General features: G+C 41.4%; 1 protein-coding gene across 1 annotated transcript; it reads left to right on the forward strand.

Annotated features, from left to right (window-relative positions):
- Positions 1-317: 317 nt before the first annotated feature.
- LOC121611184 (gamma-aminobutyric acid receptor subunit alpha-2) lies at positions 318-27,893 on the forward strand. Its single transcript, XM_041943591.1, has 9 exons — positions 318-388; positions 3,120-3,235; positions 10,231-10,298; positions 13,834-14,054; positions 14,975-15,057; positions 15,968-16,111; positions 26,082-26,234; positions 26,947-27,149; positions 27,585-27,893. Exons 1-9 carry the CDS (start codon positions 318-320, stop codon positions 27,891-27,893), a joined length of 1,368 nt encoding a protein of 455 aa, XP_041799525.1.

Consider the following 27,893-nt stretch of genomic DNA (forward strand, 5'->3'; position numbering starts at 1 on the left):
GGGATACGGCTTCAGGTCGGTGTACTGACTTGATCCAGTGTTTTTGGTAACAGTGATGTTCAGTGAGTGGAGGCGTGGGACGTGTCAGTGAATACTAATTGCTGTCAGTCTGCCTCTGCTGCTTCTTCTTCGTCTATTTTTATTTTTTTTATTTTTTTATTTATTTAGATCTCGTGTTAAAGGGAATCCCCAGAAACAGGTGATGGATGTAATGACTGTAGGTCACATATAAATGCACGGGCATGTCCAGCCGGTTAAACCGAGCCTCCATTCATTGCAGCGTCTGTCCTGCTGTGTGTGTAGGTGTTGAAGCAGCCATGTGGAGCACAGAGAGCGCTCCGCCACTTCTCCTCTGCCTGCTGGCGCTCACGGCTCTCTGGAAGACCAGGTGAGTCTTCTGACCGGGAGACGCCTCACGGAGGTGATCACTCACTGAGTCTCTGGGGATGAGCTGGAGGTCTCCATTCTTCAAGGTTTTTATCACGCAGGAGTCATTAGCAGTGGGCACACAATGCGCAGGGTGGGGGGAGGCAGTTTAGCGCCCTCAGTCTGACCATAAAACTGACCCGGGGGGCATGAAGGTAATTATCTGCCAAGTAGGCAGGCTTGCACCACCTTGGTGAAAATGTGGCCTTTTGCAGGTGAGGTGCAATTTCTAATGGAGGCCCAAACAGTTCATATTGGTGTCCAAGGTTATAGCTACACATTTAGAGCAGCTTCAGTTTTGTTATTTCACAAAGAAAACACAAGAAAAAAAAGAAAATGCATGGACATTACTTTATAACAGGATATTAGCCTAATGCTTGTTTTAATAGCCTATTCTAATTTAGAATAACCTGGAAATGCAATTTTGTGACCAAATGCAATAAACATAGTAACAGAAAAGGAAACGTACTGCAGAAGTCTTGGACCATACATAGAAAAATGCATTAAAAATATACAAAACAGTCTTTTAAAAACATCTCTTAGGCCTGATGCTTTGAACTGACGTGTCTGGAAATGTGTCCTGCTCTGCGCGTCTCATCTCGCATTATCACATCAGGTGTAAAAGGCGTCTTTTGATATTGGGAGTAGCAGTCACACGGGGGGGGCTCACACTAGAGGACAGCTGAGAGAGAAAGAAGCAGCCAGTGTCAGAAGCATGGGAGGCAATTTAAATAAGGCCACTGAATCCCCTCCAGGCTCCATTATGTCCACGCCGATGTACAGACTCTAAAAACTTGCCTGGGATGGCCCAAGTGGCCATCTCATCGTCTGGTGCTGAGCTTTCTGTCTTTTTCACTGGCCGGCCATTTCGACATGTCACAGCAGGAAAAACATGGGTGTAAAAAGTAAAGATGATTATGGCTGAATTCACCGTCACACTATCACGGTTTACTGGGCCGCCTGAATATGATGGAATGCATCATTAATGTTATTAGCATCTCTGTGCTTTTCCCACCATGACAAGTTCAAATGTCCACTGAGAAAAAGGCCTTTTCAATCCATATTGGCAGAAAGGGAAGAACAGGAAAAGCTTGGTGTTAATGCGATGTTCCAAGGCTACCACACACCACACAATACTTGTAGCAGTTTGCTAACACACAAAACCAAAAACAAACTCAGTATGTTGTTGTTCATTACTGCAATGCTGTTAAAAGTTCTTATTTTTTTTTAGATGTAACTGCAAGTTACAATATGACATGAACGCACCATAATATAAACATACAAAAATGCATTTCAGTGTGTGTAATGAGCTAATATAGTCAGAAAAATATCTTAAGTAGTTCTTGGTGTGAACAAAAAGCCGATAAAATTAGCTTGCTATTTAGACAGCTAAGCTAGCAGGCTAATTGAGCGATAAAAGCTAGGGGAGTGTGCACTCAGTAGAGGTGTGTCTGGGGGGTGTGGGTGGGGAACAGGGAGTGCAGGCTGTGTGACATTAGAGGAATGAAAGGGAGGCAATTAACAGGTTCTTAAACACCAGCGATGTAAAATGTCAATTTCAAAGAAAAAATGTTAACGAAAGAATCCGCCAACGCTAGCGGGACTGCCACATATGTTGTCTGTAGCCCAGCAGCAACGAGATCCCAAACTGAAGCAGTAGTCGATCCCTTCCGGCCCCGACCGCCCAGTTAAGAGGAGTGAGGAGGCAGCAGTCAATAAAATAGGCTTTTTTGAAAATTGTGAATCACCACAACCACGAGAGGTGCTTGAGCATACAGTCATAACTGTGCACAAAAAATATTTGGCTGAAGGGTCCAGTAGTGTGTGAGATTAGCTGTGGACAGATCCACACACACACACACACACACTCACACAGGACCAAACGTGTGACCCCCTACAGGCTTAATTAGCTGATTTTTACAATTAATCTAGGTTTAATAGGATAGGATAAATGTGGAAGTTTATGTTATCATTTCCTCCATCTAGGTTTCCTATACTGTACATGTGAACGGAGCTTTGATGAGGATTTAATTTATGCTCTTTCTGGCGCGATGCTAACACATCTGATGTGGGTGTGATTTAAAATGTGGCAAAATACTCTTGCTTCACTAGAGACAATACTTGAAAATAAGACCTAACATATTCCTACTCTATTAGGGTATAACACCAGTAAGTAGGCTACATGAGTCCAACACTTCCTCTGATGGTAGGCCTAATTAGAGGAATGTGTTCCAAACTCTTGAAAAACGATTAATATTGTATATATATTCCATCCCCCGCTTAAAGTGAAATATGCCCATAACCTGAGGCTGTTACACCAGAGCTGTCGACAGTGGTGATGTGTTGGAGCTTTAATGTCGGACCCTATCTGAATTTATTTACCATGAATCCCTGGCTCTGATTACATTTGCATATTCAGTTGTGTTTTGGCTCCAAGATCAGATGGCTCACAAATGTTCTGCCTTGAAGTGGGTCATCCATGTGGATGAGAAACAATGCGTATGTGTGTCTGTGTGGGCATGTATGAAGTCTGCCAGATAATTACGGCCACCTCTTTTTTCTTTTTTTTTTCTATAAATCAGGCCTCTGGAAAATAGATTAATGAGTCTAAACACATTCCACATGTAATCAGATTCCTGTTAGCTGAAGTGTCCCTTAGCTGCTTCTGTTGTTATTGTGTGTCCGGCGACCAGGTCAGTGAATGCTGATGCTACATCTGATGCCTTTAAAACCAACATCACCCTGTTCACACGGATCCTGGACAGCCTGCTGGATGGATATGACAACCGTCTGCGGCCTGGTCTTGGGGGTAAGGAAACAATCTACCATCACTGGATGTACAGACCTTTATCATTAAAACCTGTACATGTTAGATGCAACTATCCTTCTGTCTTTGGATGTGTTGTGCTCCCGTCCATTATGAAACAGCACATGTCTGTTTTTTTTAAACGGTTGATGGCTCATTTGGAGTGAGAACACTTCATTTAACATCAGCTTTTGTAGCACAGATAACCTTTGGCAGCAGTCCCCTCAAGAATAAACTGACAAACACACTCTGTGCGCAAAACATTTAGGTTATATAATGCTCACTTCACTTCCTGGAAAGTAACAGCAGCCAAACTGGCCACGTTTCACCCCACGGAGGGCTGTACTCCCACTGGGGTTTTTCTGGAAAATGTCCCCTGAATCTGTCAGATGTTGAAGGAAATGAACTCTGGGTGCACAACAGCACTGCACTCACGACTTCTGTTGTTTGAATTTCAGTTTCTTTCTGCTTTGTCGGTGTAATGATGAAGCGATGTCTCAGACTCTCAGGCTATTTCTTCTTGGATCATATATATTTCGAAGGAGCAGTTTGAGTAAAATGTTACATTGAAAGTTGTTTGATTGATCAGATGTGGCCAGACCAGAAAATTGCAGCAGTCAGAGTTGGTCCTGGAGAGTTTAACACTCTCAGGTGAGCAGCCTGAAAGCCTTTCTGTCATTATTGGCACGATTGGTGCAAATGTTGATTCAATCAGCCAAAACCACCAATATCACACAAACTTCAATACTAATAAAAAAAGCCAGCTGGAACATTTTTTTAAAAGGCCACAAGCATTTCCTCTCCCACTCTGAATTCAGATTCACTAGAACATGAAGCATACGTTCACTGAAAGCCCCCTCCCACCCTCAATCTGCAGGGCATCTGACAGCTTTGTGTGTCTTTATGTATGTATATACAGCATATGGACTTTAGCTTGAGTGTTTGTGCTTTGGGTATAATCCAACATGTTGAAAAAGTTTAACAAAAATATTCCAAAATAAAATATTAATGACTGAATATAATCATACAGTGTATAATATCAAATATACAGTACAATCATTTTTACATTTAGGTTACATTTTGCTGTTAAAAAGTGATTTTCCTGAATGAGCTTCTGAGAGTTTTCATACATTTCGAGCTCCATAAGCATGACAGACTTCACGCGGGAGACATTTTGTGTCTCGATGAAAATCACATCCACTCCTGTGGCCTCCGTGTGCGACAGCTCTTCCCTCTCCATCCTCACCTCTCCCGTCATCCTCCATGTCTGGCATCTCATTTCCAGCTGGCCCCTCACCCCAAAGCTGAGCTCCTCCCTCAGGATTTGGTGCCATTTGAAATTCAAATTCCTGGGGCCATCAGCCCAGCCCAGGAGCTGCCATATGGGGAACAGACTTCCTTTAGCTTGGCAGCGCTCAGCCTGTACAACTGGACCTACGGAAATAGTGATGCTTGCTTATTTGTGGCGCAGGGAAAGCACAGACATTTGGCCTATAACTACACTGGAGTGCAGATACACATCTCACTTTAAGGACCTTAATGATCATGTTTCATGGCCTGTTTCTCTCAAAATATGGTTTACGCAGCAACATTGATACTTCGTGCATCCCTAGAAAAAATAAACATATGTTTCCTGACGTTTTTTTAAATTTGACCCTAGCACTTTCAGCAATACTCTTGTCGTCTGCTGGAGATTTATAGGATTGACCTCAATCAAACGATATTGATTTTGACTGATGATTCTCCTCCAAGCTCTGATGAAGAGCTCGTGTGGCTTAGGGGAGGTCAGCGATCTGAAATAAAACATTAAAATAAATCATTCAAACGTAAATTAGGCACTTTCATCTCATGTGTCTGAGAGCATCGTGAGCACACACATTTTTATCACAATTTGGTCCCAGTGGAAGCCAACCCGACCACTCACAACGTAGTACCAAAGTGTACCCATTAATGTACACAGGGACTACATCACGGTGCACAATCCAGTCGAGAAACTGAAAAATGACATCAGATAGAATTTTCCACGTTGTAGACACATTAGATCTGTATGTCTCATCTGTGGTAAAAAACATGTTAACGCCTCACTGGATCCTGGTTCATAACACATTTATAATGGCTAAAAAAGAGCGTCATCACAGCTGTGCAACCGTGTTCACTCATACATACAGTATATTCAGGGGTAGACTCTGCCCCTTTGACAGTTTTTCTGCTTCAATGAGTGCGCCACCAAAAAGAGAGCCTGAGTCCCACTGCATCTAATATATATACTGTATATAATCTCTCTGCATGACTCTTCAAACATTCAATCATGTATTAACCGCATCATAAGATATTACCTCCATACATACTGTATCAGATAGTGCATTACAAAATAAAATAAAAAAGCATCCCTCATGGACTCAGTGGGTTTTCTTGTCCCATATTTTTTCTATGTTACTCTTCTACATGATAATTAGACATGTTTTTCATTTCTCTCCATAGAAAACATAAGTTAAAGACAGTATTGGAGCATGGATAGTGACACCTGTGTAATGTAATGCAATGAATCCACTGTAGCAAGACCACAAACTATCAATCAAACAAACTCTCTCAACAGACGCCTCTCAGGCACAGTTTCAGCACAGCTTCATGCAGGTAGAATCAGCTGCAGGGTTGTTCCCACAGATTGCATCGGATTGTGCACAAAATGCTAAGATCCTACATGGAGGCTGAACATTGAGTCAGATACAGTGCTAAATCTATGCTGATGAGGACTCTGCTGTGTCTTATTGCAGCGAACAAGAGATGTGACTTGAGACGTTTTGCAGCTTCTGCTGACAATCGAATGATAAAGATGGAGAAGCTGAATCTGGGGCAGAGGTTTACAAGATGAACCCACGTGTCCCCTTGGGGCTGCTAGAAGGTTTCAGGAGGGAAAAAAACAAAACAACTGTAATTATTTCAACAACGAATGAATGACTGTGTGGGTGTAGGCTGCACATTTCTCTTGAATTTATTTATAGAAAATACAATATAAGCGGAGCTATGTGCTGGCTGAACAGGCCGACTGCTCTCAGAAGCAAAAGCAGCTACTTTTATCTGATGTACAGCCTCTAATGTAACAACTGAGGGATAAGTTCGAACTCTAACTGGTTTGATCCAGCATTTATTTTGTCGTACTTGTCGCCTTTTTCAAGTAAAATGCAGCAATTGGTTTCTGTCGCTTTCACTGAAATCGAGCCGGGCTGCAGAGAGCGAATGCAGACAACACAGTTGCTCCCACATCATCATTTGTGTGACTGTAAGGCAGCTCACTTCTGTTCATATTCACACTTCTGCTACTAATTTGTTTTCCACCCAAAAACATTTGTCATCTAAGTACGACTTCACGCGCACAGCTATATGTTATGTTCCAGCTTTAAAGCTACACTTCTTTTCATATGTTGGTCAAACATGACTATATATGATGATGTGAAATGTGAAAAGATGTTGCTTGCAGAAGAAAGCCAACAGATAATTATCAAATGTAAATGTAAGATCACAACACCAGACCTTAAAACTGATTCACAAACTTTTGCCATTGTGTGAACCTTCATATAATTGTTACTCACCTCTAGTAATTGCTGTGGTGGTATTTCCTTTATCTCAATGGATATTGTTGAACATTTGTGTTTTCTGCACTGTGGGTGAAATTGGGAGGGCTTTTGGTTGGATTCTGGTCAGATTGGTTGATTCTGTAAGTGATGATCTTGGTACCAGGTGACCAGAAGCGACCACAATGTCTGCTTAATCAGCTTTGAAAGGTCTCGGCACTGACTGCACGGCAACATTAAACATGACACTTCACCTACAGTGCAAGGCATCAGCTGTTAAGACATTTCATTGAAGAGCTGGAATGAACTTTCTTTAATCACTGTTGTGTTGGAGTAATCATTGGTAGAAAGAGGAAGGCGGCAGTTTCACAGATTGTTAATTTAAGTGCTGCTGTTAAATCTTATGACAGTTTGATCAGCACAGTCGAATCAGGCTTGGCTTGGAAAGATTTCCTCTCTCTGGACTGATGTCACTCGCTCCCACTGACCCATCCCGTGGTCCAACATTGGGCTTTTGCTGACGCTCTTTATCTTGTTCCAAACTGGCAAGAGTTAAGTTGACATTTGGATAGCTTCACAGCGGGATGCACTGTCCCCTAACTCAGGCAGGTTTCGTCTGACCAATTAAACATGGTTCAGCAGGCCCATCTGTACCATAAGATTCAGATTATATGAAACGCACATATCTATGACTGTTCTTGCTGAATAAATGAACTTTAGGTATTGTCCCTGTTCCTATAAATAAGTGTCCTAGCGTCCTCGGGCATTAAATGCACTCTGGATATTTTTAAATAGTAAACACGTTTTTTTTCCTCAGGGCTGTGCTTTTCTAGGTTTGCAACTGCGAGGCTGCATCAGTTGTGCAAATATGGTTAGTTTTGCTTGTGAATTCGCTCCGCTCATGCAATGCAAATGCACTGGTGCTGTCATTTGTTGGTGGATTTGGTTTTAGACAAACATCTGTTTTTGTTTATTCATGTGTTTTTTTATGCTGTGATATAACAAAAATGAATCCCACATACTGTTGTCATTAATGGTAAACTGATGGGGCTATTCAAGTGTGTTCCTATAAAAAAGTAAAGGTAATTGTCTGGGTAAAGTCAGCAAACCCCAAACAAGCACAAAATATGATCTGCAACATTAACAATAAATATTCAAAGACAGCAAATGTCGCTTCATAAAATTCTCATTTGAATATGCAGAATAAATAGAAAACAGCATAAATATAAACACATTACATCAACCCACAAAATATCTAAAGAAATAATGTTCCTTCTCACAATGACGTAGGTCAGTAATTTAGTAAAAATCCACAATACAATAAAAAAAGAGAGAAAATCCAAAATAATATTTTTTGGACCAACATCAAAACCATCTTATTCTCCTTTGCAATTGTCTGAATACAGGCATGCAAAGATCACGTTCATGGCATGGATGTTTGATTCACATTTCATAGCATTGAGCATCGACTGCCTGAAATCGTCCAGTCATAGTCACTATACTGTGCAGGGAATTCTGCTCAGAGGAGTAAGTAGCATGTCAGATGGCGAAATAAATAAAGAAATCAGATGATACTTATATCATTACTCTGATCTTGCAGGGATGTAAATGTACCCTTTATTTTATCTTCACAGTGTATGATGGTAGGTAGTTTTTTTACGTTGCACTGTGGGATCAGTATGGAAGCTGTGATATTCAGACAACGCAACAAAATGGCAACACACAATATGAAGGACTACGATAGCAAAGGAGCTAGCTAATTTAACCTTAAATGCACCGTATTGTTTCTTTTAACAAGAAGAGGCAGTGCAGTGTGACTGCATTTAGACTCAGACGTGGTTTTTACAGAGGTGGAGTTTCTTTTTAAATAATAAACTAAGAACAAACTAATGGAGGCCTCTGTGAGCCGCACTGAAAACCTGATCATTGTAAGTCAGCCTGATTCACATACAAAGGCCTGGTCTGCATAAATAAATGCACCTTGCTAAATGGATTGCATGTATTACCCGGCAACATGCCACTTCCTCTTCATTTACATAACCTTATAAATAAGAAAGCGTTTTCATAATATGTCTTGTTAGAGGGATGTGAACGGCGGCTCGCCTTGCCATGCATGAGAGCACTTCACTGAGGAGTAATGATCTCTTTAGATTGTATGTGACATGCTGTTTGCTGTGTAGTACAGAGAGAAACGTGAAAGCTTTTTGAATTGGCCGAGCATGAGAGATGGAGCTTCAGTAATTATTGAAAGAGACAGTGTAGAGAAAGCAAATGGACCTGATGCAGCAGCGCTGATGCAGTAGCGCATTATCACTTGAATAGGAAGCATGCAAGGCTTTGCTCTTCCTATCAGTCACATGAGTGTGGACATTTAGGACAAATTTAAACACTAAGGATCACAGCTTCCTTGCTGTCGTGGCTCACTAAATTTAATCTTACAAGAGTCGCCTATAAATTGGCTCGCACGGGTCATATGTAGGTGAACCGAGTTTGTAACTCACCTGAATGGAAAGCAAATGACATTGGAGAGAAATAAGATGGATTTGTGACAAAGATCAGCAACACTTAAATTTGACATTCCTCGTGCATTGTTGTAGAACATCACCTTTTTAAATGAGCTAAACTGTTGGTGCGTATCAGAATATGATGCACGTATGTTGTTGTTTATAAATTGTATTAAATTTGAATACACTCCTTTTAGTTTTCAGTTCATTCATGTCCTTACAGTCTCAGTCCTAGTTGATTTTGCAACACCGGAGCTTATTGATGGCAGCAGCAAGTGTGGTTCAGTGCTACAGCAATCACTTGTTGAGCTGCTGCTTTGTCAGAAACACAAGAGAAGATCAACTGCTGTGTCTGTTTGCAGTGCAGGCAGACAAACCTCTTGTTTTGAAATAGAAGTCAGATGACAAGTCGCTGTTTTACGCTATTACGCCATGAGCAGCCGCGATCTGTAAGATAATAATTTTCAGCAGTGCACCATAGAGTTGGTTACCTTGTTGAGGAGGTGGAGGTGTGCAGCCCGTCTCCTGCAGCTCTCCATCTTGTTCTGTTGTTCAGACATTATATGCAATGCATTGAGTGGCTGTCGCAGAAAGAAATGACGACAACAAATACAAATACACACGTATGAAGGCGCAGTACCAGCAGGGGGCGATAAGGGTGGAAGTGTCCCCATGGGGCGGAAACAAACGTGTGACTTTCACCAGGAGACTAATGTTCGTGTCCAGTGTGAAACCAAAAGTCAATGTTGACTCATTCTAACTTGTGTATGTTACTTAACTTACGTAACGATTTTTTTCCCTCTCTTTCACTAAACGTAACGAAGTAGTTTTGTTGCCAAACTACAACGGCCACTGTGAAATATTTGCCAGTAAACTTTATTTTGAAAGTCTTGGATGTGTCTAATTGCTGTCTCTCATCCAGACAGGATAACCGAGGTGAAGACAAACATCTACGTCACCAGCTTTGGACCCGTTTCAGACACAGACATGGTGAGAGCAGATACTGGACATGTATTTATTCTGTATAATTATTCACCCAACACCACCACTCCAGATGACAGCCTGTTCACACAAACTTTAAGGAAGAAAAGATGCTTGTTTTGCTTTATTTTGAGTGTCGTTGCTTTCCCTCCTTTCATAATTGCATTATCTCCCTCGCTCTCTCTCCACACACAGCACAATACTGAAGTGGGACGAGTTTTCCACACTACAGCACGATGTCTATTCATCTGGCTATTTTCATCTTATAAATTATTAAAAGTCCTCTTGTTATTCCAGTCACTCCTTTGTTTATCCTGGGCTTTCCTGTTTATCATTCTGAAGCATGCGCCCACCTTCACATCACATCATCAGCATCCCCTCTATTGTTGAAGACCCATTTTCCAAGTGATTGATCTATTGATTTAACAGTTATGATGTTGGGGTTCAATGCGGTGGCCTCTGAAAGGTATGTAAACTAGAAGGCACTCAGCTGAACATAAACCAGCACTTACGTGGAACAGGTCTCGGACACAGAAGAGTAAATCATTGAGACGAAACAATGAAAGTGATCCCATGGAGTCGACACCCACATCTGATCTGTCCACGAAATTTCAGCCAAATTAGGCCTTTTTCAAAGATTCTCGCAAGCAAACAGATGGACAAGCAGATAAACAGCTGACACGGTGGAAACATCATCTCCTTCAATTTCACTGGCAGAGGTCATCACTGAGCACTGCAGCTACAGCCATCAGAGCTTATAACCAAGGAAGTAAGATACTAATTTATCAGAATTTTAAAAAAAACCCTGGGGTAAAACCTAGAGCTAAATCTATGCTAATATTATTATGTATTCATAAGTAAAATGAACGTTATGTTCGAGCAAAACAGGACTCAATGCTGAAAAATATGTGATTTATATCTGGTTTTAGTCTTTACAGCCTGAAATATTCTCCTGATTGATTTATTCAGATACTGTGGAGCAGTTCATCTGACGGCTGAGGAGGCTGCTTTACAGGATTTATAGGATTTATAAGAGGTCTTCTGACAGCCAAAGCATAAAAATGCAATAGCAATGATTAGTAGGTAAAGAAAAAGAAGAAAACATACCATATTTAAGGGTGTATCTTTGTCTCTGAACATTGGCCGTGAAACAAGCACGCTGGACTGGCCGCCTCACAAAAAGATACCTTTGACCTTTGAGAAAGTCAAAGGTCAAAGGTATCATGTCTTGTTGTCTTTGGTTTTATACGTTGGGACATACCAGGTGTGGCTGTGTCCTAAGTCCATCCCTTAAAGGATGACTCCATTTTATTACAACTCAGTTTCATAGTTTCAGCCATCATTTCTATCGGTGACAGTTACATTATGCTCACAATCACTACGCTTGGGTCCATTGCTGAGATCTTGGGATGCTGCAGCATCACTACAAACAAGTCAAACAGGGCAAGAATCTCAGACAGCGGGGGTCCAGCGGCTGCCCTGCATTCTAGCTGCGATGTGGTTTTGTTCTATCCTCCGCACGGTTTCATACCCCACTGAGAGCATTTCATAGGCAGAGCATTTTGTCTGCCTGATTACGTTGACATGCTCAGATGATGTTTGTGCTTCTACCATGGGTAAGTAAGCTACGTACTTAAATTGTTTCCTTTTTGTCTGTTTTACTTGTGTTTATTGTCATTATACAATCAAGAGTCTGCACAGGGTGCTTATGAAATTGACCAGACTCTGTATGGCGTTCCTGTATCTGACTTCTTGCCTGGATCAATCTGCTCCGTGCAGCTTGATGCAGCTTCCATCAGAAACAGAGCAGAATAGAACAGCTTCTTAAACATGCTGCTCCTGGTGGAATCACAACCAGGACCTGGAACGGTTGCGATCAGCTCCAGGTGTGACATGGTGCTGCTGGAATTTTCGGGTTGTAGGCTGCAGCAGGTCTGGAGATATTCTATATTTTTCTTATTGTCAACGAACCTCATCACAAAAACACAAATGTGTGTCTCTTCCTTAGTCTATGGCACTCAGCAAATTTGTTGATACTAAAAACACAGATCTTTAAGAACAGGCCACAAATACATATATAGCTGGGGGAGTTTTTTATTATTATTTTAACAAACTGAAACAGGAGCATTTTTGGGGGACTATTTTCAGTCATGGATTAATACACATTTGCTTCTCCAGTGAGTATTTTTAGCGGCAGGATTTGTGGGATTCAACAACAGTGCCCATGTTCACCATGATGGAGGAACATGTCACCAAGTGCGGCAGTGTGACTGATTAATGTGTTTTTAATCATTTGTGGACAAAGTTAGAGGTGGCACAGATGGGAGAAATAAGCAATATCAGGCTTTAGCAGCACAGACGAAACCTGTAGGCATACATTCATTGTTGGTGGTCTTTTCCATAGACTGTATAAAACCTGGACGTTTACAGCCTGGTTACTTGGAGCCAGCCTCAAGTGGCCATTCAAGGAACTGCACTGTAGCTTCATTTTTCTGCCTCGGAGGTTGCCGCTTGTTATTTTCATCCAATTTGTTGACGATAAGAAAAATTGAATCACCAGATTGATCCATGAAACAAACTCAGATTTGCCAGAAATATTTGGAAGTGAAAACTAAGGCAAGGTACGATACCGAACTATCTGTTTTAAACATCTATTTACAGCAAGGTTATTCTAGTTAACTAAAAATAAACTAAAAACTGAAGCATTTCAGTGAGAAATAACAATAAAAACTACACTTCAGAGAAAGATAGCATAAAATAAAATATAAAATGTTTTAGATTAACTAGCTCTACACCTGTCTTTTTTATCGTGTGATCATCTGACTGCTCACATGGCAGTGGTCCCGCCTTCTTCTCATTTATTAATTTAGTGGGTAAAATGTTATAAATCATGTAATAAATCCTAAAGATGGCCAAAACTAAACAAACAAAAACAAAACAAAAAAAAAAAACAAGACCCAACCTTGTAATAAACTAGAATGATCGTTTCACTGGAAGCTGTCCTCTAAAAGAATGAGTTTTGGTTTCAGTGGAGACCAGACAGTTTCAGCATCTCGAGATCGAAATGTCAGAGGCCTTTCAACTGTGGCATGAAAAATAAACTGCAGGAATGTATCTTTCTCTCCTTCTCACTCGCCGTGTGTGAATCACACAAACACTCACACTCTCACACATACACACATTTCACAGTGCAGTGCTTTCTGCCCTAAATCCTTCCTTGCGTGTGGTTTCTTTTGACAACAGAGGATTGTAGGTCAAGGGGTTGTCTTGTCCTCAGAGCCAGCTTAGGAAAACACCGGCTCAGAGAGCTGGGAGGAAACAGGAGAGCGCCGGCCTCACCTTGATGGAGCTTTGACAAATAGAGAAAGCCGCACAGTGCCCAGGTTTTAAAGTGGCAGGTGAAGTCAGTCGTGAAGAGCTGCTGCTTGTGGCTTTATTCTGCATTTCTTTCAGCAGAAATCATCATTTACTGGAAAGTTGAAACATAAAAATAAAGTAAGAAGAGAGTCTGACTAATTTACTCGTTTCCCCCCTCTGCCCACAGGAGTACACCATAGACGTTTTCTTCCGCCAAAGCTGGAAGGATGAGAGGTTGAAATTTCATGGACCAATGAATATTTTGCCCCTCAACAACCTGATGGCAAGTAAAATCTGGACTCCGGACACCTTCTTCCACAATGGGAAAAAGTCTGTGGCTCATAACATGACCATGCCTAATAAACTGTTGAGGATCAAAGACGATGGGACGCTGTTGTACACTATGAGGTAATTCAAGTCCAAGAGGTTGCATTCATGATTATGTTTTTAAAGAAGTTCGACATTGTAGACAACACACGTTGGTTTCTTGCTGAGGGTTGGATGAAAAGACTGACACCACCCTTGTGTCAAAATGGGCTGCTTTTGCACTTTTTGCATGAATCAAACAAAGAAGATAGAATAGCATTATTAATTAGTTTTAGTGGTGCTGGTTGGCTGATTTTATTACCCTCGGACAGAGCCAGGCTAGCTGTTTCACCCTGTTTTGGTGCTAAGCTAACATGCTGCTGGCTTTAGCTTCATGTTTAGCACACAGACATGAGAGTGGCATCGATCTTCTCGGCGACCTCTCCGCAAGAAAGCAAACAACTTAAATTCCAAAATGTTGAACTGTTCCTTGAAGAGGAATGACTTGGACAGAACGCTTACCTTGCTGAAGCATGTCATAGCCTTTTAGAAGTATGTCCAGCAGCCACACAGAATCGCATTTGTTCAAATGTATTCCTCATGCATCCTATTTTATGCAACGTAGCATCCTTTTTGTCAACATGCATTTGAAGAAAATCAATTTATATTTTCATATTTGTATTTGCAAGTTATTTTCACAGTGGCTGAATAGTGTTTCAGTAGAGTCGCACACGATGCAGTTTCTTATCAAGGAGCTAAGCTACAATCTCACCATAGACACACACTTTTGATTTCCGCTGGTCTCTGCAGTACCTTGTTTTGTTTGCTCTGCTGATTACAGTTAAGATGAATTATTTTTGTTTCAAGGCATTACAGATGGGAAGTGTCTTGAATAGTGCATGAGGCTTGAAGGTTTTTTTTTTTTTTAAGTTTTCTTTTTCTTTTTGAGACGTGCCTAATCTGTGCTGTTTACTTTTCATGCATTTGCAAAGTCTCCTTCATTTTCTATGAATTGGATGCAGGTTAACTGTGCATGCAGAGTGCCCAATGCATCTGGAGGATTTCCCCATGGACTTTCATTCCTGTCCACTAAAATTTGGCAGCTGTGAGTAACTCTGATGATGATAGCGCCTGAGGGACCTTTAAGTAAAATGCTATTTTCTTCTTTTTTTTCCTCACTGGTTCTTTGGCAACTGAGCAGCCTAAGAACTGAGTGAAGCTGGAATGCATGGCTCAGTTTTCTGGCAGTCGCCCTACAAATTTTAAGAAAATCTGCAACAATTATCAGATGTAGAATAACTGACAGACAAAGACTGAGTGGAGATGTTACTGGGAAATATGGGGAAAAGGACTCTAAAGCCATCCAAATATTTTATTTTCTGAATTTAAATCAGTTTCAGTCACTACTTTATTGCCATGGCTTCTTTACATTTGGATGAGGATTTTTTTCTTTAAACTGCTATTAAAGATATTGGTTTAAAAGCAAGACCATTAAGCATCAGAGCATCGGTACATGGTGGGTCATGTCTGAAATGCTTTGATTTCTCACATTAATTAATTGTCCCCTTTACTTTCAATGCATTTATGTGGTGACCAAAAGTATTTCACATTAATCTCATTTGTCACCCCACTGGAACAATACAGTGATCTGTTGCATAACATGATTGGCAGAATATTTCAATATACAGAGGGAAGAAATCAGTTTTTCTGTTTCATCAGACCTTCTTAGGTTAGCAGACGAGCTTTCAAATTCATATTCAGTGTATGCTGTGACTGATTGAAAAGGGCAAATGTCACTGTGCATCAATTGCTTGTTGGCGTTTCACAAATTTCATCCTCAGCCACAGAGATTTTTTCTCTCTCTGCATTATTCTTTTTTCTAGAAAGACAGCATCAAACACAATGTAGTGGGGGCTTTTCATTTGGGTCACCGAAATAATTTCTCGAAAAATCATCAGTAGCCGCGGCTGCCCCAGATTTATCCCCTATGGGTTTATCCTCTTCTCTTTTTTTAGATGCCTACACAATCTCAGAAGTGACTTACGCTTGGACTCGAAATGCTTCCGACTCTGTGGTGGTGGAAGGAGAAAGCTCCCGCTTGAACCAGTATGACCTGCTTGGACAAACGGTCGGACAAGAAACCATCAAATCGAGTACAGGTAAGCTGCTGTGGAGGTCTAGCACAAGTCTAGAGGGAATTAAATCCACCTCATGACTCCTCCACCTCCTACTGACCTCCGTCCTCTGCAGAAAATGTTCTTCAGGCTTAGAAAATGTCTCAGAAATAGGAAAGAAACCCTGGATCTGGGATTTTCAAATACTTAAGAAATGATGCAGCCTAAAATAGTCTGGGTTTTGCTAGATAGTTGCCAGCTGGCATTCAGCAAAATGTGCTTATTTAATAGCTGTTTCTAATAGACCCTTCAGCAACAATACCTGTAAACTGAAAACTATGACCTGCTTAATTTTGTGGAATCAAGAACTTAAATATCTTTGTTATCTCAGTTCCAAACAGTTTTAGTGTGAAAACCGTGAAGATTTTGTGCTTTTTGAGTGGATGTTGAACTTGCACACCTCCTACATATTACAGGAGGCGGCCGTAGCTCGCTGTGAAACGCTTGCTAAGTTTTGTCTTTTTGTTACTCACTTTATTTGGCTTTGAGTAATGCAGAGAAACGTTTGCTCCAGCTTCCTCTGCTTGACAAAGATTCGACAAAACAGGGATTTGGCAGTCATGGATCCTGAATTTCCTGCTTTGTTCTGTCTTTTGTTAATCTGCATTTAACATGGCCTGGAGACCCAAAAGCAGCATGACAGGTGCGCTCCTGCTGCAACAAGCCTTTTCTCTTCATAAACCCCCCGTTTGAAGAACAGAGATGGGCAGATGTTGAACTTCAGTGCAGTTTCTTTGGATTGGATTTTAATGGATGTCCATAAAAACAGATGCTGGTGCAGAACTAGACATAAGGGAGCACATCTGTCTGGTGTAGCTGTCAGAGACACTGACAGAGGAGCTCCAGGAGACAAGACAAGCTGCTGTTTTTCTTCAGTGATTTAAGTGTCTCATGTTGGTGCCCGAAGACACAGGAATGTCTCTCAGAAGTGTTGCGATGCATGAAGTGACAAAGAAAATCTACGTTCTGGGCCCAGAGAGTGAAAAACTTGTTGTGTGTTGAAAATGTGGCATTTCACTCAAATGGATCAGCATCACAGTAGCAAGTGAATCCAACAGTGACGGGCTCATTAGTGGACAGGAAAATTAGCTCTAGACTGGAGTTTTAAGTAGACTTCAAGTAAAGAGCAGGGGATAAATGTTTTAAAAAGAAAGACTTGATTAAGGCAGATTTCTATTTAATTTTACCGATAATTCACTAAACCCCTCCCCCAAACAACACCTGTCCAATTATAGCTGAGCAGCAGCAGATCTGGGCATGGGGGGCCAGTATAAGAGACAAAAAGTGTGTTTCATTGCTCTAACGTGAGCGGCAAATGTTAGCATGTCTGGCGAGCAGCATTAGGCTAATGTGAGGTTACAAGTTTCCCCATTGTCATGGAAGCTACGGTATCAGTAGCTAACGTTAGCATCTCTGTTGTGCTCCATTGGGTTTGGATTTACTCTGCAGCCACCGAAGCCATAATGAATCAACCCTGATATCATTGTAAACTGTACATGTGCAACAGTGAATAAGCTGACAGGTGTAGTGAGCAATCAGTTCTTCCCTTTTTTAAGTCTTCCTGTTAATTATTAGAAATTGTGTTGAAAAGATGTTTAGGTTAGTTTTAATGCACTGAGAAATGTGTCAGTAATTAAATCTTCAAGCATGCTGTATTGAAGCCTTGCTGGCTCTGTCAGGGGCCTGCACAGAATTAGAAATATACTGCATCCACGGCAATCAGTTGTCACTGTAATTTTTTTACAAAACACTTTCAACAGGCAAATTGTTCGCAAAGGGAGTACAGAAAACAAAGAACACAAAAAAACGTAGAAAAGAGGGCTATGGCATAAAAGAAAGCGCTAATGAGGATTAAAGATGGAACACATTTCAAACATCACAGAGGTCGAGAAACAGGGCCAGAAGTTGAGTGAGCTTACACAAGTCTATATGTTCTTCTGTGTGTGTGGAGATCAGATACACAATGAGGAGAAATAGCTTGAGAGGTGAGGTTTTAAACTAGATGTAAATTGTGGTGCATAAATGGGCCTTGAGTCTGGATTTAAGTCGACTATGTTTACATGCAAACTAATGTTCCACTATTATTTGATATGGGTCATGCAAACAGCATGTTCTAGTTAGACTTTCTGAATTAGGCCTTATTCCAAGTGGAGCATTTTCTGATTAAGGCGTGTGGGATATCCCGGGTTGGTTTTAGGAGCGTTGTTTGGACACCTATGATGCATATTCTGAATATGCATCTCAGCTGGGGTTTTTAACACAGTTTGCGACGCTCTGCCTCTTACCTGTTCACGGTCATTTCGACAACAGTTTGTAGGGCTGGGGTAGAAATTCATGCACAAAAGAGAGGTCCGTATTTCTGGTCATAAGAAGAAACACGCCTTCCTTTAAACATTATGAAAGATGTGGACATCAGCTTTTCAATGCTAGCCTTTTCAAGCTGGTGGTGAAGGAAATGTTAGAGCGAGGCTGTTTGTTACTCGCAGTATGCACGGCTGCATGTAAGCGGGAATATAAGTGGAATATTCATTTTCATTAGTCATGTAAACAGCTTTGTGGGGACATTGTTTTTTGGAATAAGGATAAAAGCTGGAAGATTCTGTGCATGTTAAGGAGTCAGTGTGAGGATGGCTGGCTTCTTGAGAGGGATGAAGCTGTTTTGCGTTACCTGCCGGGAGTGACAGGGAATCGGACACCCGATGACTAGACACCATGCAATGGCAATGAGCACCGATGATGGCTTTGTAGTACATTATGAGTTAGAAAAAAGAATTTGTAACAAATGTGTGCCTTTATAAGGAGCCAGTGGAGAGAGAATAAGGCCAGACTGCAGAGTCGTGTGTTCTTGGTTTCTGGTTCTCTGTGTGTAAATAAAAGTAAATGCGTCCACCTGGCAATAAAAACAAAAGGATATGTGTTAACGGTGGGCTGGGTCCTTTGAAGTGACTCCACAGCACTTGAAATAAGACAGCTGCTGGAGCTGCTTTGGAGAAGAAATGTATCATCTACCTTGTGTTGTTTACCGTTTATTCCCCATGCTTTAAGCTTAATTCTGTCGGGAACTATCATGTCACATAGCATAATAAAAATGGAAATACAAACCCACTCTGCAATATGGTTCTCCTCTCGGTGAGGCTCCCTGCTGTGGCAGGACATCGTAGCAGAATGAAATACTTATCACAGTGATAAATAACATGCAGGGACCGTTGCAAATAATCCCTCCAATGGTTATTAACTCAGAAATAAATGCCCTCCAGGGTGTGCACAAACAGAGCAGAACCAAAGCGGGTGGAGGCCGGGTGGCGTGGAGCGGCCACAGCCACAAGCACATGTCAGCATACAGAGTGAATGTGATGGCTGTCAGCTGACACAGCAGAGGGTGACGCCTCTCATGTTATCAGTAATTAATCTGCTACATAACTGAAGAAATTTGTGTCACAATCATGAACATTAATAATAATGAGCGTGAGGAGTAAGAATAACTAACCCTGAAGGACCTCAAAACACACCTGACACAGGGCACGTTACCATGGTAACAAAGCATGCTCCCATGGTAACATAAGCATAAACTAATTATAAAGAACTTATATAGATAGCACTTTTAAAAACAGAAGTCACCAAGCGAGCCCTAAAAAGAAACATGATGAAGAGGGGCTTCAGAAGTGAAAGCAGCAGAGGGGTTCCAGGATTATTTAAAGGGTGGAACAAAACACGGTGCTGTTGCACAACTTTCTGTTCGTTCTGCATTCATTCTGTTTTCTTGACAAATACTGGATAGTTGTAATTGTTCTGAGAGGCTTTAAAGAGGTAATCACTCTTTGGGTCGAACACCCACAACTCTGCTTCCACACTGAATACGACATGTTACAATGAGGTCGCCAGAAGACACTGCTTCATTTTAGGGGGTTGTAACCAGAAACGTTTGGAACCACTGATGCAAAGAGTTACACTAGTCTGTCAGTCTAACCTAGCAGGCTCCTCATATGGCAGAAAAACCCAGGTCATCACGAGTCTGAGCTCAACAGAGTCCTGTTTGTCGTGGCCTGGGTGATAATGAGTAAAGAGGCTGAGTTGTAACAAGGAGCAAGGCCTTGATGGCCTCCATGAAACCAGAGACATAATTTCTAAAGCTGATTGGGAGCCAGGCTAAGGCTGCCTGGGTAATCATTTCTCCAAAACCACAACATTAGTGGTTAAACCCATGCTGCGGCATTTCACACACAATGGAGCAATGCCACCATTTAAGCAAGAAAAAAAAAGGTGTTGTTGTACAGAAGATCTGAAAGCTCGTACAATTCTTTGTTTCACTGAGTGACAGCACAGATCTAATTTTAGCAGTACTACTTAGTGGAGGAAAACATGATGGAAGAAGTCTTTGAAACACAGTTCTTGCAGGACGATGATAGCAGCGATCATAATAACGGTGAGAAATGTGTAGGTGTGCTGTAATTAGTGGGAGACCAGTGTTAGTTAGTTTGTTTGTTTTTGCATTTTTTAGCCCAATTTGTCTAAGTGGCGTCTGCATAACGTCACTGAAAACCACCTTCCAAATGTAACTGAATGTTTTTCATTTGGTGAGTGTGTTTTTACTACTTTGAACACGGACAGCTTTGTCGGTTTGTGTCGCTGTTGCATGAAAAACAGCTCTCAGAAGCTTGAAACTTGCCTTAAAAAACAGTCAGCAACAATGCGAAGAATGTGTAAATTGCAGTAAATGTGCTACAACATGCAAAACCACAGGTATGGACCTTTCAGAAGAGTCGTTTCTGTGGTGGAAATGTGAATTATGACTATCACAGTTCAGGAGAATATAAAGAATGAGTAACATTTGATAATGGTGACATAGTTTGGAAAGTTTCGTCCTGGTGGAGGATATTGACCTTGGGGTTATCGCCTGCAGACTTTAGCTGTAAAGTTGCGGCAGGAGTGGGTGGTTTGCAAAGCGTCGCTGTAAGATAGACGTATTCTTCCTGCCTGAGAATGAACAGCGAGTCCTCTTTTTCTCACAAGCTGCTCCAATTTTCATTCTTGGAACTTCTAGGTATTTCAGAATAGTTTGGATGAAAGCATCAAAATAGCTGCTTTCATTTCACAATCGAAGAACCACATTTGTTGAAATGACGTGTGCCATCCTTCTAGCATTAATAGATATAGATAATAGAGTAATTAAAGAGGTTTAACAGATTTTGCCATTTGAGAAAATAATAAAAAGCCATCTTTAAATCCTAATGGAGCAGTTTAGTGTTTCATTTTCAGACTGCGTGCAGAAAATGTATCTACCACAGGAAAACAGACTTTCTAACTGCGCCCCAAGTGCTCCACCACTATTCCCTATAGGTATCAGTTACCAGTATGGAGTGTTTCCCCAGTGACTGTTTTCCTCTATCAAGGGAATCCCTGCTTCAGTATCATTGAGTAAGAATATCCTTTCATGCACTAAATGCTCCTATCTAGGTTAAGTGGTGTATGATGCCTCGGTTGAAGGCAGAATGCCTGCAAGTGACTGTTTCTTTTGTTTAACTAGTCACTCCACATTATCTGATTGGCTGACTTTAAATTAATCATTCATTACTAGTGTGTCAGTGTTTGGTGTAGCGTACTCGCAAACTAGGTCATTTGGCACGAATGAATGTGCTCTCGGGCTTCACTGGGACGGACATCTTGCATAAGCCTCTGAACATACCAACACGCTGCTACAGAAATCCCACTTTCCAGCCATACATTTATGTGTCACACAGTCATGTTCGACTTGTTACTAAATACACAAATACTGCACCAGTTTCCACGAGTCTCACTTGCTGCGTTTGCTGCGTAAGTGCAGACATGACACACAAAAGCCCCTGACTGAACAGAACTGAATACAGTAATGTTTTACTTCACACACAGTGTATAATATATGATGCTCCAGCGGTGATGGTATTGGAGTTTTTATAACATTAATGTAATATTTATATATACCAAGCATTGGCCTACATTAGTGAAATCAGTTTTTTAAATCTGCAGTAACTGATTTTTTTGCAGAAACAGGCTGTAAACACTGACATATTAGTATGTGATTAGTAGCAAACAGCAGCATATTAACAATTCCAGCAGATATGGAGCAACTGTCAGGCCGACACTGAATTGAGGACTCAGATGCAGAGTTTCAGCAATACACAGAGATTTATTATACAGTGTACAAAGATCTCTTCGTAGAGTGGGACCAAACAGACTAGGAAATTACTCTAGGAAATGTTAACAAGGCTAATTTGGAACAAAACAATAAAGTAACAAAAAACGCTCCACACGGAGGATGAGTAATGACTAACTATGAATGAACCAAAATGAACAGAAAACGCTCCCAAAGGAGGAAAAACAATTACTTTGAATGACAAAAATAAGGAACAGAAAACACTCCTCAAGGAGGCAGAAACAAACGGCTATAAATGCTCAAAAGACTGAGTAACAAAACAACAGAACAAAAGATCTCTCCTAACACACAGAGGCAAAAGAACACTTCTATGAACAATAAATGAAACAAAAGCTCAATCTAATGACGAAGAGAAATTCGGCTAAACAGGCGAGAAAATCAAACATAACTAGACTATGGAAATTACAACAAAAAACACTCACGAAAAAGATCAAACGACACTTAACAATAACTCTGAGACTGTGGCTGTGATCAAGGGAAGCACAGGTGAATCGACCAAAGGACAAAGACACACTGGCACAAGTCGAGGGAGACGCCGACTTTTTAACACGTGGAAGGTAATAAGGAACAGGTGGAGACAACAGGTGATCGGGGTGGACACACAGGTGACACATGAGGAAGGGCAAGTGCTCTGAAACGAGAGGAGAGTTAGACCTTCAAAATAAAACAGGAAATGACAAGACAACAAACCCACAACGAGACAACCTCACCACGGTGTGACAGCAACATTATCACTCATTTGAAGTCAGGTTTCTGGCCACCTAGTGAATGTAAATCCAGTGTTTATTCTCCTTTTAGCTCTTTTTTAGCTCTTCACCAACTCATGAACAATGAGCTGAACGATGCTAAAAAGCTCTGTAGAGCTGAGGGGAGCTGCAGCTTGGTTGGTTCTCCGTAGGTCACTCACTACAGTTAACCTCTTCAACACAGAAGTGACCATGTGATCAATCATTAATATAAATATTACTGATCGTAACTGCTTGCATTAGCCAATATTTCTGATCTGCACACAGAATCACACTGTGTAATGTGAACAGGTGTCACTCACAGTGCTGAAATGACACAAAATTATCACCTTGCAGCTCCGCTGAACTTGGGAGGATAATGTCACGCTGTGTCTGCTGAATACACAAACACAACAACTCCGACAGTCCACTATATGGGGGTGGCTGCAAGACTGTCAGCTTGTTTTGACATTATTTTTCCCTCGAGTGACCAATAATTGATCTGTAAAAGGCACACTCCTTCGATTGTACACGATGAGTTTACTAGTCATGAGGCAGTTTTAACAGAATATTACTGATTATGGGTGCAGAGTTTGAAACCATGTATTTTTACCTGCCAGGAAGGGTCTAAAGTAAGATGCTATCATGTTGCATTGTGGGAAGGGTAGGATCTGTCTTAACTTTGTGGCTCAGGAGGCAGAGTGGGTTGCCCACTGATCCCAGGGCTGGTGGCTCAGTGAGCAGGACACTGAATGTGTAATTGCTGGGGACGGTCAGGCATGACCTGCATGGTCACTCACTGTGATCGCAGTGCGAGTGTGTGCTTGAATGAGCAGCAGAAACCTTCTATAGCGCTTTGGATAAATGCAGTTTATACAGGAAATGCAGCAGTTCATCTCGACCCCTACTCACGATTCTCTGCTGCTCAGATTTTGACCATTTTCAATAAATCTGTATTTTGTAAGATCCCAACTTAAAGGAAATGGATTGCTAACTTACTTAAGTGTCCCTTTAATCCAACCTTTCAGAAAACAAATGTATTTAAGAGTCAACCCTTCCCTTTTAATTCACTTGGTGTTGTTCATATGATAAAAACAGAAGGTTGGTTCAAAAAAGCCCTTAAAATCTTAACAGGTATCTCTTATTGGTAAATCTCCATGACGTCTTCATTTGCAAAGCTTGCTGTTTGTGGTATGAGAGTCTGTGCCCTCTGTCGGACAGCCGACACTGTACAGTGTGTTCTGCGTGACTGAGGTATTCCCGTGGCCTCAGCAGGATCCTTGTTTCCTACATCGATGATGAAACGTGACGTGATTATCATCTTCATGTTATAATTACTGTCTTCCCTCTCAGTGAAGCGATCACAGGCTTCTCTAGAGAAAATTCAGCCACATCCAGTGGATCCCTTGCTTGTGCATCCTCCTCCCCCATCCACAAAGCCAGGAAGGCATCAGGGCTGGCATGCAAATTAAATTACAGAAGATATAGAGCTCCATAGGGTACTGAGAATGCACACAATTCCTCTAAATTCCTGTACCTGAGTGAGTGTGTGTGTCTGTGCAGGTGTGTGCTTGTGTGTACGGTGAAAGACGGAGAATTAGTCCTCACATAACTGCTAGAAACACAGGCAATACAACCACAGTGCTATAAAAAAAAAGGGAGGGAATAAAAAAAATCTTTTGGGATTAGTCCTTGGAATTGACACCCCCTCCCCCCTTCCCACTGCTGAAAAGGACTTTCCTCTTGCCAAGTGGCAGTGTGTATCAAGGCCTTCATTTCAGAATCGCAGCAAATGAGCTATGTTTCTCTGTTCTGTTGCCATGGGTAACGCATCTTTTTCTTCTCATGTCTAATCTTGGCTTCTCTTTGAGATATCTTCCATTTGGAAGGCCTGCCTGCTGCTGCAGCACTGGCACTGTTTCACGGCCTTGTCAGCTATTAGGCTTTGCTCTGTGGATAGGAAATCACACCGCACGCTCTTCTATGTATGGATGGATTATTTGATCAAGTATGAACTGTTAGCTGGCCGTCTAATCTATGTCTAAGACTGCGGTGGCATCTTAAAGCTGCATGCTCTGCAGTCGTCACATAAAGATATAATGTTCTACTGATATAAATTCCATGAGTGTGAAGCACAAAGGAAGGAGTCCGGTTGCAGTTGCATCATTAAATCTGACCGTTGGAGAGAAATGATCTCTGATAGTTTTGACGTGACAAACGGCACTTCCTGTGCAGTGGGTGTGGACGAGATGACACAGCACTGTCTTCAACACTTAAGTCATGAACATGAACTTCGCTCCTCTTCTCTAACGCGAGGAGAAAAGGCCTTTACCTCCTTATTTGATCATTTTTAAATGACCTGAATTACGAATCATGTGAATACCGTGAGAGAGAGAACCGAAACAAAACAGCATGTCAGCATTTAAGTGATTTGCCGGAGCAGAGTCTTCTTTACTAACAATTTTGCTTTTAATTTTAACAAATCAGTGCTTTTCCGGCTCATTTAACAGCAGTAAGGTTGATTAGAGATTTGCAGCATCTCATTAAGTTTATGAATACCAGGTCAACCAAGTAAATTTTTACTCTGTTTCTAATGAACTATGATTTGTGACAGCAGTCGAGCAGTAAGTGTGTGTGTGTGTGTGTGTGTGTGTGTGTGTGCGTGTGTGTGTGTGTGTGTGTGTGTGTGGCTGCACATTATAGTTTATTGTGGTGTTATGAATGAGTTACAAACCAAATTTTTTATTTGTTTTTTTTAGAAAAGCACTACTATTACTAACATTGTTTTTCTTAATTAAATATCCAAATGGATATCAGGACCCTTCATGCACTGATGAAGACTGTGAGCATGCAAAACAACTTTACCTACACACACTGACTGAGGGCCTGTTATATTTACAAAGTGGAGATCACTGCTTATATGAGTGCATTCATTAGATTCATTAGGTAGTTAAAAGCACTCAAATGTCAAATTGTAAATGGCAGGAGAAGTAGCTGCGGTGGCGGTGCTTGAAAGTGACCCTGACTCTTGTCTCGGCAGGTGAATACACAGTGATGACAGCTCATTTCCATCTGAAGAGGAAGATTGGCTACTTTGTCATCCAGACGTACCTCCCGTGCATCATGACAGTCATTCTCTCCCAAGTGTCTTTCTGGCTGAACAGAGAATCGGTGCCGGCTAGGACTGTGTTTGGTGAGTGCCTTTGTCAGTGGCCACCGTCTTCTACTTCTTCCTCTTCCGCCACACAAAGATACACTTCAACAAGACAATAAAGCAGTAATGAAACCCCAATTCTCAGTGGCATTAATATAATCTAGCTTCATGTATGTTGTTTCACACACCCGGCGGCGTGAGGAATTCACTCTGGTTTTGTCAGCACGGGGGATTGAACATAGCGAAGGACTGAAAGTTGATGACAAATGGCGGCTTCAGGAGAAAACAGGATAAAGAGGAAAGAGGGGACATTTCTTAGAGGCTTCAGTGTTTTTCAATCCAGCTGGACAAGCTTCTTTTGGACTTGTTCATAAGCCAAGTGGAGCTAATAGTAGCGACCGACAGCTGGTTCACTGAGAGAAGAAAACAGGTTCAGAAGTCAACAATAAACTGTCTCCTTCAGCTAAACGTATAAAACCTGCTGAGCAGCTGAACGTCAGTGGTTATTAGGACTTGTAAAAGATACACAGGACAGCAATGACTAACACAGGTAAACCAGTAGATTCTAACCTTTGAGAAGAATAGAGTACAGAAAGTAGAATAAATGATGTAAATGATTATTTTTTTTATTATTTAATTCAATTTCACAACACTTGTGTTTATATGTGTATTGTAGAAAAGTCCTTTCCTAATGAACTTCATAAGAACCGGCTATCCAAAGAAATACTCCTTTGTTTTTGTGTATTTCCAGGTGTAACCACTGTTCTCACCATGACGACGCTGAGCATAAGTGCGAGGAACTCCCTACCAAAGGTTGCCTACGCCACTGCCATGGACTGGTTCATCGCAGTCTGCTACGCCTTCGTCTTCTCCGCTTTGATTGAGTTTGCCACCGTCAATTACTTCACAAAGCGGGGCTGGGCCTGGGATGGAAAGAGTGTCGTGACTGACAAGGTAATGAGGAGAGAAACATGCCTGTGTGACGGGCTCCATTTTCAAAGGGAATTCATTAGTGCTGTAACTGTATGTTGGTTGAGCTAACAGGTAAACCTAAATGACAAACTCTGGTCAGAATATCGATGAAGAAAATAAATGCAATGACTGGTTCATCCCATCATTCATGGCACTGACAGGTCAGCACGAATTGTTTCCAGAGAAATAAGCTAACATGACTTATATTATGTATAACTGGACACATGAGGACTTCTGGCCCCAGAACAGCAACTCCTACTCCATTACCAGAACCTATCCTTCCATTAGTCATCATTATTTAGTCAACCATTCCAAACTTCATTTACATGTGCTGTAAACTCATGGATAGACGGTTGCAGGTGACATCTTTCAGTGTTTTAAGCTTTCTTGCATCTAATCCTTGTGGTCTTTCGACAGAAAAAAGAGCGGGCGTCTGTCGTCAAGAAGAATAATGCCTACGCCGTAGCCGTGGCCAACTACGCGCCGAATATCACCAAGGATTCCGGCACACTTCCAACCATTGCCAAAGGTGGAGCTTTGGATCCCAACAAGACGAAAGCAGACAGCAAAGCCCAAGACAGCAAGAAGACATTCAACAGCGTCAGCAAAATTGACAGGATGTCAAGGATTTTGTTTCCGGTTCTCTTTGGCAGCTTCAACCTCGTCTACTGGGCCACTTACTTAAACAGAGAACCTGTTATAAAGGATATGGTCCCCTCTAATTAG

The sequence above is a fragment of the Chelmon rostratus genome, chromosome 9 (genome assembly GCF_017976325.1).
Source record: "Chelmon rostratus isolate fCheRos1 chromosome 9, fCheRos1.pri, whole genome shotgun sequence".
Taxonomy (NCBI): Eukaryota; Metazoa; Chordata; class Actinopteri; order Chaetodontiformes; family Chaetodontidae; genus Chelmon; species Chelmon rostratus.